Source organism: Alligator mississippiensis, chromosome 2, assembly GCF_030867095.1.
Source record: "Alligator mississippiensis isolate rAllMis1 chromosome 2, rAllMis1, whole genome shotgun sequence".
Lineage (NCBI taxonomy): Eukaryota > Metazoa > Chordata > Crocodylia > Alligatoridae > Alligator > Alligator mississippiensis.
Genome location: NC_081825.1, coordinates 266,185,824 through 266,199,828, shown reverse-complemented (window position 1 = coordinate 266,199,828; position 14,005 = coordinate 266,185,824). Strand labels below are relative to the sequence as shown.

Below are 14,005 nucleotides of genomic sequence, written 5' to 3'. Positions count from 1 at the left end.
GTTTTGTATAAATATATGGTTATATAACCATGCACAAATAAGGAAATAAGAAAATTGTAAGTCTCATTAGATCAAGACAGACAAGCTATAGTCAGTGCTTGGAACAGAGCTTGCCAAACACCTGCAGATCTAATTTGACTGTGATACATTCACTTATGAACAGCTTAGGTTCGCTATTGATGTACCTTTTACAAGGCAAGTACTTTATTCATTCAGAATGGGTGAAACCATGATAATTTTAACTGGCGTCTTGTAAATTTCTGTAGAGAGTTTTTCTTTATTGCCTTGATTTCCCTGAAGCTTTGTCAGATGGTGTGTGACTTCACAATCTAGAAGTTAATGTGTAATTATTCCTGTAGCAGTAGTAATAATGGAACTGCCCTGGTGTGGCTGGTTGCTTTGGCAAACTGCTATGCAAAAACAGTCTTGGAAAAAAGGTGTTAAATTCAGAGGGAAAAAACGGTTTGCACTCATTTGGTCCTTAAAACCAGTTTTATACATACTAGTCAGCTTGTGCAGTTCAGTGCATCTCTTGAGAATGCTTGTGCCATTAATAGCTAGAATTAGGCCTAATGTACGTGCAGAGAAGAGGATGAGAGAGAGGAACAGATGGTCTTTACTTACAGTATTTGAAATGGAGAGGGAAAGAACTGTGGGGAGGGAACAGATTTCAGAAGTTACATTTCTATTACTTTTTGACTAGAACTCTTTCTACTGAATTTTCATGATCAAATAGGAAAACCTGGTTCAGGTCTGTTCAATAATACTTCTCTCAAAATTGGCTTCAAAGCGAGCAAGGAGTATATGGAAGGAATGTTTGTCACTTAAATCTGGGGGCTTGGTATACCTAAACTGAAGTTTGAATAACCTGTTGGTATTATACTTGCTAATTTTTACATGGAGTGAGGGACACAAATTAAGTTTGCCTGCTTTGCTTCTTTGTAAAGATTATACATTGAAGCTATCCTTTATACCCTGTTCTTTGGATTTGCATAGGCTAAATGGTATTGGAAAACAGCATCTTGTGATGTGTTTTAACTTCTCCCACAACTGTTCAACAAGTCATTGCTGTCCTTGGAGAGGACAGTTAAAGGGGATAGTGACTTTCCCCTTATGTACAACATAAACAGCCCATACCATTCTTTCTGAATAACCTGCATATTTAAGAACACATGTACTGGGCAGCTTGTGATTAATACAGAAGGGAAAAGTAATAGCTGACTCTTCATAAAGAAAAAAAACTTCTCATCATAAACAGATCAAACATGATAGAGCAGTGGTGTTAAAATGCAACTTTTGTAATCATGTAATTAATTCACCTAATACTTTAATTTCTGAAGAACTTGCATTCTTTGATAAGACTAGCTACTCATTTTAAATCAGATAATTTGGACCCCAGGCCTGCAAATGATTATGCACACATTTAATTTGAGGCATGTGAGTAGTACCTTTAGTGACCAGACCCAAACAGGGTAGTATTTTTGGTTAGCTTTAAATTACTACAGCCTCAGTTATGAAATAAAAATATCAATGGCTCCTTTGCTCCGGAACTAGTTCATATGTATATACTATGTAGCTTGTTAGCTTTCAGCTTGCAATTCAGTATATTCACTTTACAAAGGAACCTTTGTTCTTGTTTTATTAGAACAGTGGCTCTCAACCAGGGTGCCATGATATCTTTTCATAGGTGCTGTGAGATCACATAACATTATCACTGTTAGTTGCGCAAACATGATTCACAAGATAAAACCACAGATTTCAAATTGGAATTCATAGTATCCAAATATTTTGACTTGTTGTGGTCTTTCTGAGCTCTTTGTAATAGAAAAACATCAGCAAGTCTTCTGTGGTACAGAATTGAGTGAAATATAGGAGCTGGCGTTCTGCAAAGGGTGATTTAATCCTGAAAAGGTTGAGAGCCACTGTTAGAATTTTAATAACTGAATATTGGTCAGCTAGGATCTCTTCTTAAGAAGACACTTCAGTAATTCAGGATGTAAGGAAAAGGGTCTTCTTGGTTACTACTGATTCCCTCTCTGGAGGTCCTTTTTCATAGGTTCGTAGATGCTAGGGTTGGAAGGGACCTCAACAGATCATCAAGTCTGACCCCCTGCCTAGGCAGGAAAGAGTGCTGGGGTCAGATGACCCCAGCCAGACGCCTGTCTAGCCTTTTCTTAAAGACCTCCAAGGTAGGGGAGAGCACCACCTCCCTTGGAAGCCCCTTCCAAATTTTGGCCACCCTTACCGTGAAGACATTTTTCCTGATGTCCAGCCTAAATCTGCTCTCTGTCATTTTGTGACCATTGTTCCTTGTTACCCCAAGAGGCACCCTAGTGAACAGAGCATCTCCAATCCCTTGCTGTGTCCCCCTAATGAATTTGTAGGCAACTACAAGATCACCTCTCAGTCTTCTCTTGTGGAGGCTCAAGAGGTCCAGGTCCCTCAGTCTCTCCTCATAGAGCTCGTCCGGTAAGCCCCTGACCATACAAGTGGCCCTCCTCTGGACCCTCTCGAGTCTATCGACATCCTTGAAGTACGGCACCCAAAAGCCTTATGTTGGAAAAAACAGAAATACCTAAACCTAAAGGAACTTCACTTATTTTGAGTATATTTAGCATTCCTTAAAGGTGTCAGTTTGTAATCCCCAGAGTCTGGTACCTTGTCTTCATCCACATAAGTATAGTTGATACAATAATAGTATGGAGCCTGTTATATTACTCTGTCACTATGCATCAACCTTGAACCCCTGATAACATGAAGGAGAAAAGAGCTCTGCTGCCTCTCGGGTTTTGACCTTTCTGATGGGACTACTAGGAAGGGTATTTGTTGGGATGACTTTTTGCACCATCTGCCAGGAAATATACTATGATCAACTGTTCGTTTTAACACAGGTCACTGAAGGCAGAGATGACTTTGAGTGACAGCTGTCCTAGCTGTATTTGAACTGGGGATCTAGAGAAGTCAGACTCTGCATCCTATTTCCTGAGTTCTGAGCACTTTTTTTTTCCTTTGATAATACTAGTGCATATTACTAAACTTTGTTATGCTAAAGCCTCCAATTCAGCCCCAAGCTTAGCTAGAGCAGTTACTTGAACCCATACAAAATCCCATTAAAGACAATGGGCTCCGAAGAGAGGTCTGTACAATAACATAGCTCAGACCTATCAAGCTTTTATTGTAATACGTAATGTTAGTTTAATTAATGCATAGAAATTAAATCCTATTTATATGATTTTTCTTTTTTTTTTTTTAAAGTAATATATGCTAGTTAATCCTACTTAAGGCTGGCTGACTTAATTGACATGGAACTATGACATGGTAAACATGTCATAAAAATGTCCATTTAACTTTTCTAAGAATTTTATAAAGCTCATTATGTTATACATCCATACATTTTGTGTGTGTGTGTGTGTGTGTGTGTGTGTGTGTGTGTGTGTTTATAACAAAAATGAATTGCAAAAATAGAAACCTGAAGCCCCTTCTTTTGTATTTGAAAATGTAAAAGTTTGGGTATGCCCTTACTTATTGCTCTTTGATTACCTCTTCTCCGGTATTATCTCCTAGGTTCTCAGTATTATATATTGCTTTCTAGAAAACATCATGTCAGAGGATTTTGGGGGTTTTGTTGCGTGTGTTGTTTTTTTTTTTTTAAATGAAAATCTGTTCCACTGTTTCAATACTAGAATATTCATTTTTCACTGAACAAGAACACCCCCCCTTTTTTTTTTCTTTTTTTTAAGCCTAAACTGTATAGGTCTGTAATTGAAGATGTCATTAATGATGTCAGAGAAGTTTTTCTGGATGAAGGAGTGGATGAACAAGTCCTTGTGGAACTCAAAACAGTAAGTTTTGGTTTGTTTTAGGGTATTTGTTGCTTGTAACACACTAACAATTTGGTAGTGCTTACTGTTTCTTATTATAAAGGTGAATTTTCATGATCCTAAGCACTGCATTCATCGTTAGATTTGAGCAGAGTTGTAACTACAGATAGTAGTATATCTTTGTAAACAGATTCTCTGTAAACACCATTTATCTTAATGATGTGTTTTGCTTCAGACATGATACAAGTTGATATACAGCAAATGATGAACGTTTCATGTGTTGGCTACATGCAGATTCAAAATATTTATCAAACCTTCTTTTAAAGGGAAGCTTTATGCATCTACTTAAGAAATAAAGTTTTCTCTTGAAGGTAAAGAATATTTTTTTCTGTCTAGTAAGCCAAGAATTTTCATCATAAATTGCTCATCACTTGTAGGTCTTATGACTTTGGATTTGCAGAAATATTCCATTTTCTGACCTGGTGTAGAATAAGCTTCGCTGAACATGTCTTCATATGCTAAGGATTTAGTAGGAGATGGTCTGAAATAGGGTGTGGATTGTGTCCTAGGAATTAGAACTCCTAGGATGGAGGTCGCTTGGGTTGTGGTCTTCCTCTTCAGGGAAGAATGAGCAGGACACAAGTAGGGGTGCACCAATTTAGAGATTTTGGGGACAGATACAGATAGCCGATTTTGTTGTTTTGCTTTTTTAAGGAGGCATATCAACCGATCCAATTTCGGGTATGCAGCTCTTCAGCTTGAAGAGCTGCATCCAGCTGGTAAGTCTGGTGTGGTGGAGGGTAGGGGGCAGCTCAAGGCCCCTGCAGGGATGGAGGGAATGGAGCAGGCACTGGTTGGCTGGGATGGGGAGGGCTGCGGGACAGAGCTGCAGACTACTCATTTCGGGGGGGCAGCCCCTGGATCTGCCAGTTGGGCTGCAGCAGTGGGCTGGGGTGGGTGTGGGGGCCAGCTCCCACTGCTACGTGTGACTTGTCTGGTGGCTTCCACTACTGCTTCTGCCACCTGTCTGGGAGGGTGTGTGGGGGGGAGGAGGCATGTCCCTTGCCCCCGCCCTGCCCTATGCAGATATGGGGGCACAGGCCCCCCCCCCCCCCCCCACATGCCCTCCTGGGCAAGTGGTGGGAGCAGTGGCCGGAGTCGCCAGATGAGCACCAAAAGAACCACGTGCAGTGGTGGGAGTTGCCCCTCCCTTCCCGCACAAACCCCCACCAAAATGAGCTGTGCCCTGGCCCCAGCCCCAGCTAGGCAACCACACACCTTTCCTTGCTGCGGGGGCCTTGATCTGTGCCCCCATGCCCCTCCTCCTTCCCACCACACCAGACTTACCAGCTGCAGGCAGCTCTCCATGCTGCTGGCTCTGCTGCTCGCTGCCTACGTGCTCCAGCTGCATACACGCACGGTTGTTTATTGGATATATTATTGGCCGTATCAGGCCAATTTCCAATATAAACAAAAATTTCTGTATCTGTGCTGGTCCAATATTGGACTAATGTATCAATGCACCTCTAGAAACAAGGCATGCCCTGGGAGAGAGAAGGAGAAAAAAAAAAGGTAGGGGGAAGGGTATGAACTAGGCCTGTGTGAAGCGACTAGTATTCACTTCGGATTTGGCTGATTTTTGGGGAACAGTGATTTGATTTGGTGACTTGAATCACTGTCCTGAATCGAATCAGCCCAGTCTAATTCGGAGATTCGGCTGCTGCCGAATCGGCTGAATCTCTGAATCACACAGGCCCCATTGCCTGCCCCGCCCCAGCTTCCAGGTCTTTGTGGGGGGAGCCCTCACTTACTGGCTGCTGCCAGGCAAGGGGCAATCCCCACTGCCCCATGCTGCGTCGGGGGCATTCTTTCACAAGGCCCCAGAAGCCCTGAGGCCGCTGCAGCAACCAGTGAGCCTGGGAATTTTTGTTTTTGTTTTTTTTTCAGTTGGTTTGGTTTTTGGGAGGCTGGGACAGTGGGCTGGAAGCTAGGGCATGTGGGGGGGTGGGAAAGTGGGTGGGCAAGGCAGCTGGGCAGGGGTTGGGCAGCCATTGGGTGTGTGTGGGGGGGGGGGGGGCTTGTGGCACAGCCCCCCACACAGCTTTTTTTTTTTTTTTAAACAACTGTGTGTAGGAGCTTTTTAAAATTGTTTTTAAACAATTAGGAGCTGGGGCAGGCAGGGCAGCCATGGAGGGGCCTGGGAGAGTGGGCAGGGGTTGGGGAGCACTCAGCAGGTCTGAGGGAGCAGGCAGGGGATGGAGTCTAGCAGGGGTCCTCCCTCCCCTTCCCCAACCCCTACTTCCCAGCATGGAGTCTGGATCCAGCTCCATGCTGCAGCTAGCAGGGACTGCCCGAATTGCTGAAGCTCTCCGAATCTTTTCCAAATTGATTCAGGGAGCTTCAAATCAATTCAGACCTTTTAACTGGTCCCCTGATGCAATTCGGATTCAGAGATTCGGCCGTCGAATCGGGCCAAATCTCTGAATCGAATCGGCACCTGAAGCTTTGCATAGCCCTAGTACAAATCAGTTTTCCTTAGTAGATTAAGGGAGGTGGGGGAAGAACTTGGGGTGGCCTGAGTGCCTGGGGTTTACACTTGAATACAGGATTGAGGGTGTGGGGTGAATCCTGAATTCTATTACCTTTTAAAAAAAGACCTGAATGTTGCAGACAGAAGGAGACTGTTGTCCCGTGAAATAGGTCCTTTGTTTGATAGGGGAGAGAGAAGACGGGTTGGAAGAAAAGGATTTTGCTTGTGTGTTAACCACATTAAAGTGGGTTTTAACTGCAGAAAAAAGGATAGAAAAAGATTGATTGGGAGAAGAGACGAGAGAACCAGGCTCTGGAAAGATTATAAAAGAAGGGAGCTATAGTTGAGACTTGAGATGAAGATTCCTGGTTTCTTGTAGGCTGCTATAAAGAATAGATTATCTAGCAGCCTATGCTTTTATATAGGCGAGTAGCAGCCACAGCATTTTTTCTGAAAGTATTGTGCTTGGAGGCTTGTTAGCTGCGGTCAAAAGTTAAAGTATCAAAAAGGCCCTGATATCAAGAATGTGGATACTGTGTGGAGGGAAAGCCTATAAATGCTTCTACATAGCCATTATTCTTTGTTCTGTTGAGGGCTTCTGGTGAAGGCTTACCAGATGAATCCTCTTCCTTGAGGCTTTAGGTCTTCAGAAATTCTAGAAAAACGGGTTAAAGCAGTGTTACTGTGAAGATCTGTTCTGGATGAGAGGAAAACAAAAGAATGGAAGTGCATGGGGAAAACCAAATAAAGTCATTTTACCTAGAAGTGAAGCCTCCACTTTATCTCTGCTTTCTTGCTTTCACACAGGGCAGAGAAGGTATTCTCAAAGTTAAACTGACATTTTAATTCCCATAACTTATTCCTTTCATTCTTTTTATTAATTTGCCCTAGAGAAGGGCATATCTCTACCTTATGTATGCATAAAGGTTCAGTGGCAAAGTTTTTAATATAAGGGATAAACATGGACTGAATTTAACTACATAAATTTAGCAAAGTTTTCATTTAGCAAAGTGAAAATTACACCCATGTGTTGCACTTTTTTTTCTCAAACCAGCTGTGGGAGAACAAGCTGATGCAGTCCAAGGCTGTAGATGGGTTTCATTCAGAAGAACAGCAGCTTTTGTTGCAGGTTCAGCAGCAGCAACAGCAGCAGCAGCAGCAGCATCACCACCACCACCACCATCATCCCCAACCACAACCACAGCAGACACTGCAACAGCAATCCCAGCCACAACAAGTCCTTATTCCTGCATCCCAGCAAGGTTAGACTGAAATACTAATGTGTCTGAAAGACTCTAGTTAAAACAGTTTTAATAGGAGAAACTAAATCTAGGGGAGGATAAAGTCTTTGAAGCTTACTTCTGTCTCTGTAGATGAAGTTTTTGGTATATTCCCTTTTCTTTCTTGTATTGTTTGCCAAGTCTCACATGGATATTTTTTCAAAGCAGTGACTTTTTTTTTTTTTTTTTTTGTCTTCTGTTACGATGATGTAAATCCCAGTGGCATTCGCAATCCTACTGTTACAAGCAAGCTGCCTATACCATATTGTTCTAATTATCACTCAAGCCTTTTTATCAGAAAAAAGCTTAAAAATTGCATTTAAAACAATTTTTTTTTTTTTTTTTTTTTTTTTTTTTTTTGCACAGAGCTGACCTAATCCAGTGCCAAACAGTGTTGCTGTTATTGCATGAAGTCTTATTTTTGCCTTTACCTCTTCAGAAACCTGGATATGTATTTGCAGAAAAAGCTGTTTTTCTTAAAACTGAACCTGAAAATAAAAGTTGTGGGTCAGTCCCCCAACTGGAACAGTACTGTATATCAATGATTCTCAACTTCATTAAACTCAAGACATCCCTCAGAAGATGCCAGCTCTTAGCTTTCAGTCTTTTTTTAACTACAGAGAAAGCAATTCTTCTCTTGTACCCCCCCTTTCCCCCCCCCAACCACATGTCAGGATGTTTTTAATCCTATGGATTTGTATTTGAAAACTTTGGGTTTATTTTGTAGGTATTGGCACACCTAACAGTGCTGCAGCATGCTGATTGAGATTTGCTGTTGTATGTGCATTTGAGAGACAGTTCAGTAAGGAGACAGATTTGTTCTAATGATCAACTAGAACTATTCTAAAAATTGTATAAAACATCAGGTCTCTGGAAATGAGTGGGGTGTTGTAGACTGTATTTTTTTTTTATATACAGTCTCTTAAGAGCAAGACACGACTTCCATATTAAAATTCTGTGCTAAAAATGCACTGGTTAGCTTGTAAGCCCAGCTAGTTGTACGTGTATAGGTGTGTGTTTTGATATAAGATAGTGCCAAATTTGATAGTATCATGTAAATAATCCATGCATTAGATTTTACCTTAAGATTTTTAAAACTAATATGATCCAGCGTTAAGTTGGGTGGAGCAAATATTTATACCCTTTGCATAAACACAGCCTAAAACTTTCTTCATGAAATGCGGCAGAGTCTACAGTGTGCTGTATTAAAGTTATGATTTTTAGCAAAATTAGTGTTCTCTGTATTGTGGAAATTCCTAGTTATGCATCATTGTACTAGGTATGTATGAATACAGAAGACAGCGTCTCTGCTCTAAAGCAGTCACAACCCAAAGTATAAGCAAATCCATGCATCTGGGCAAAACATTGGTATATCCATTTCATATTATATTGTCCATTAATAGAAGGGATCTCTATCTCTTTAAACCTTGTAGAAAAATGCTAAGTCTACTTGATTACCATAGTCCTCCTGGGAACAAGACCAGATTGGATAGTTACAATTCCACTTAAGGACATTGTGATCACTGCCTTGTTAAACATTTCTTTTTTTTTTTTTAGTCTTAACCTAAAATCCTAGAAATCACCAGTAATCACAGATGAATGACTTCTGTTTAGAAAATGTTGGGTAATGGGTATGCCCTCCAGTTCCCTAAAGAAGTAAGTGTCAGAGCAGGGAAGCTTAAGGAAATCACTGAATACAGTCTGGATCTAATTTGGATAGCCATCTCTCCTCTCCTTTCAGGACTTCTGACAGGTCACTTTGACAGTCAGACCATACATAGCTGTATATGTCTAGCAAGCATTTCATGGTAAAGGGTAGATAGCACGACAGTACTTCTGACTGCTTCTTGTTTGTCCTTCTTATGACCATGTTTCAGAATTGAATCTATCCAATTTGCGTTGCATTGACACTTTGTGGTTTTTGTTTTGTTTCTAGCACCTCAGCAGCAGGTTATTGTGCCAGATTCCAAGCTGATACAGCACATGAATGCATCAGGGATGGTAAGAATCTAAAGTAAACCTTGAGTAGGCTAGTGTTATGTAAGATGGTCTGATTAAATGGTAGAGATTAAAATCTGGTATGAGTCATCTGAAATGGAAAAAAAAAAAACCAAACCAACTGAGAGATACTGCACAGCTGAATGCTGTCTGAGTTGTACTGCTTTGCTGATGGCGCAAGCTATTTATCCATGGCTTATTTTGTCAACAGATCTGGGGTTTAGCTTGATCCTCTGCTGTAAATATAGGTTAGACTAAGACTGGTTTGGGGTCAGACTAATACTGGTGCAAATCTGTATGGTGTTGACCTTTTCACATACAGACAGTCCCTTTGTTAACATAGTACAAATCTTCTGTTGTATTTACTAGATGCAGGAAGGTCATTCTGAAACAGTGTAAATCTTAAGGTCATAATAATTTACTCTGTAGGAGTTTGAATCAACTTTTCTGATCATCATTTGTTTTGACTCCATAAAAAGTAATCTACTATTGTACTATCTACAATCTAACCATTTACACATTATTTACGATTAATATTGTTCCCATTGCTTGACATTAAGTCTGGTGTATAATTCTGTAGCCCAAGATAACCAGATCACAATTTATGTAAATTGAACTTAGTTCAGTCTAAAATGGTGTACTAGAGAACATCAATCAGTGATCTGGACACCCTCATTGTATATACAAAAGCACAGTAAAGAGAACTGAATTATTAATCAAATTAGTAGTTGGTCACTAGCCCATCACCTGATGGATTGCTAATCTTCTCTTAAAGATCTTAGTTCCATTTGACTAAGCAGTATGATCAACTGGAGGCTGCTGATCGCTGCTTTATTTTCCTTGTAAAAAAAACAATGGATGAAAGCAGAGATTATTTCCATGCCCCTCCTCCTGTGTGTTGAATTTTTTTCCCTAGCTCTTCCTGTCCAGTCATACCTCACGGAATATAAATGGCTGTCAAAGCATATACTCCCCTTCAGTAAAAGTTGACGTGCTTACTGTAAAGGACAGCACAGAATCTGTACAGCTAGTGCTTAAAATCTGTACTAGCTAGTGTGTAAAAGAAACACTAGATTCAGAAACTTATTTTTAAGAAACAATCTGTCAGAGAGACTCAAGTTATCAGACATAGTTTAGTAACTGTAAAAGCAAAGAAAAACGTGAGCTGTCCTTTAGTAAGGAGGACAAAGGGATGGTGGGAAAAGCTGTAGCTTGCTTCAACTATCACTATTTGGGAGAGTCTAAGGAACAATTGCATCAGTCTGCCAGTAGGGGGAGATAAGATTTCTTAAAAACAAGACAAACACAAAAAACGCCCTGTTTTATACAATAATTAAGTTTTAAATCCTTTCCTCTCTTTCTTTATTTGCAAGTTTGTAAATTGACATGAAAGTACAACAGCAACCTGAAGCACTTCACATACTACTACAAATGTTCTGCTTAAACTCAAAACAAATTTAGTCTAGTAGAACTTAAAAGCCATGCAAAGCTTCAGTTTGACTGCATTTGATCTATTCTGACAGTCAGCCTATGTATGGAATGATTCTGATTCCTTTCTTCCTTCCTTCTGAAATACTTATGTTGGAATATAATACAAGAACTTATTTTGGGTCTAGACTCAGTTTAAATCCAGGAAGGCTCTTATAGATTTCATAGACCTTGGGACTAGAAGGGACCTCGGAAGATGGAGTCCAGCCCCCTGCCCCAGGGGCAGGAAGTTAGCAGAGGTTTTTAAGCTGTTTTGCACATACCATCCCACCCAATCGCCACCCCCCAGCTCTTTCTTTAAACTCTTCACAAGTTGGTGAGTCATTTCAGGCTAATTTCCAGTGAGTAAGGACCTCTAAAGGAAAAAGCCCACCATCTCATTTAGTGGTTGGGTTTCTTGTCTATTGCAGCACAGAAGCTGACATCTTGCGATGGCAAGGATCTCATCTCAAATACAGAAGTGCAGGGAGGTAACAAATGCAAGGACTGAGGCCAGAAGGGACACCAGCCCTATTGCCTGGAAGCGAAGTGAAAGTCCACTTAAAAAAAACAAACAAAACCTCTGAAGAGAATCACAGAGGTCCAACACACTGGCAGGCCATGACAGTAAAGCCTAGATGGCAATTTTAAATCTTCTGTGAATAGCACAAAGCATTCACTAGGGCAAACTCAAAGAGAGGGGGCATATGTCCCTGGTCCTGTATTATTGGCCTCTAATTTGAAAGCAAAGGAGAACACTCAAAGCTTAAGAGGATTGGTAAGGCTAAGGCCCCCCCACAGCCATTGTGTCAGTAGTTTATATGATGGATCAGTTCTCCAAGCCCTGATGTCTCTGCCTCTCTGACACTTGTTCCCAGTGCCCCACATGAGGGTGCCCTTGCCCAACTTATGGAAGAAAATATCAGCTCCCTAGTATAATGCATCAGCCAACAGCTCAGACCCATAGGGGCCACCATTCAGCATGAGGTGTAAGTTGGTGGTGAGCAGGACAGCAGGGAACTGTGGTGTCACCCAAGGTCCATACTGGAGCTGCTTATCCTGACGCTCCAATCCTTTAGCTTCATCTGTCCTGTCTGGGGGAAGCAGCTCCTGGGGCCTTCCGGTAGCTTATCTTGATCTAGTGTCCGCTGCTTGTTTCCACGCTGCTTCCCATTTACCCACCCATTCCAGACCCTCCACACACCTTCCCATCTGTCTTGCCTATCTATCTGGCTGTCTAGCAGTTTGTCTACCCACACTGTCCATTTTTCTGCAGGTCTGTCTATCCTCAAACACTCCCCTGTCTGTCTGTGTATAATGCATTAGACAGGCCATGTTTCTTTATAGACAGCTGAGCTGTTCACCCTGTCTCTCTAACTGACTGTTTCTCCTTGCTCAAGCCTTAATACAATTCAAGTACCCTGCTTCAGTGGCACGGAGACTGGGGCAAATGGCTGGAAGCCCAGATATTGAGAGTTCAAGGTCATAGCAGAAGCACTCACAGCGTGGTCATGTTAAATTCCATTGACTCTGCATATTCTGCTAAATACCTTGTCACAAGGACACGAGAAAGTGTTAATTAACACACAATTTGGGTGTTAATTTAATTTTTAGATTACTTTAAGATATTTTTCAGCATTTGTTTGACAGTTTAAACTAAAAGGATCCAAGTATGTATATACATCAAAGATGTATGCCCACATGTGGCTTCTTTGTTATACAGTGGACCTCTAAAGTAAAATTGAACCTTATAATAAATACCTGTCTTGTTTGTGTATGATGATGCATCTGTACTTCATGGCCACTATTTTAGCAAGTTCTTTGATTTCTAAACCTCCCTGTAGTAACTTGAGTACAGTATTAGGATTCTTCCACAAGTTCTTCAGCAATCAACTCTAAGCTTTGATTCTTTTTTCTTTTGTATTCTGATAACATATCCGGAGAGGTTAGTCAGTCATTCTCAAAGTGTGGGCTGCAGACTCCTAATGCCATGCTCTTTCATACCATATTTTTATTAAGCTAATGTAAGACATTACATATAAAAGAGGACACTTTTATAATTTTTTCTGAAGGTGGTGCATCCTTCAGTACAGAAGTGAAGTTTGCATGCCCATATGCTTTTGGCTAAGTACAGACAGTCAAAAAGCCCAAGGCTGAACTGATTCAATCTTTGCAGGTTAGTCTAAGCTGCGTAGTTTCAACTGATAAGCTAATGAACAGACACATTCACTCTGATTCTGGCAATGCAGCCACATGCCTGCAGTGTCCCAGGCCAAAATCCGGGGGGTGCTAGAGCACACCTCCCTGCTCCACTGGAGCAGACAGCTTGGACTAAGGCTAGCCTGCCCACCCTGTGAGGGGGTATTTGCAGGGGAGGTGCAAAGCATCTTGGGATCCTAGGGGACTGAGAGTTAACTTGAATCTGGAGGGGATCTGAGACAGAAGCTCAATAAACTAATTTAACCTAGATCCATTAAGTGTGTTATTGCATCCATCCAGGCTTATGTTAAACCAGTTTCGGACATCTTGAAAGTGGTTTATATGCGCTGAACTTCTGTTGTGTTGTAGATTTTGAAGCAGTTCCTGATCGCTTGCACTGGTTTATATGTAATTTCTGTCCATAGCCTTTGACATTTGAAAATCCTTCTTTACTTATTTTGGTTTTGTTATTTTAAACTCTAATAACTCTTTTTAATAAAGGCATTATGATTTATATATATATTTTTACAAGAAAATATTATGTTCTGCTACTTAACAGCCAACCAGAAGGGAGAGCATAGTTGAATTAAACTTTTATCAGACAAATGAATCATGTTTTCTTGTAACATACAGAATCAAGGGAGAAAAATAAAAGCTAATAAATATGAAATTGTACTTACACAGTAGTATAACATGCATATGCTAGCTAT

General features: G+C 40.9%; 1 protein-coding gene across 4 annotated transcripts in view; it reads left to right on the top strand.

Moving 5' to 3' along the window:
• The window catches only part of GTF2A1 (general transcription factor IIA subunit 1), a 29,840-nt gene that overhangs the window by 2,360 nt on the left and 13,475 nt on the right, over positions 1-14,005 (top strand). For all 4 annotated transcript variants that reach the window (XM_059723148.1, XM_059723149.1, XM_019478867.2 and 1 more), the window contains exons 2-4: positions 3,741-3,842; positions 7,406-7,613; positions 9,568-9,632. In XM_059723148.1, coding sequence (XP_059579131.1) covers positions 3,741-3,842; positions 7,406-7,613; positions 9,568-9,632 — 375 coding nt within the window. The remainder of the gene's footprint in view (positions 1-3,740; positions 3,843-7,405; positions 7,614-9,567; positions 9,633-14,005) is intronic.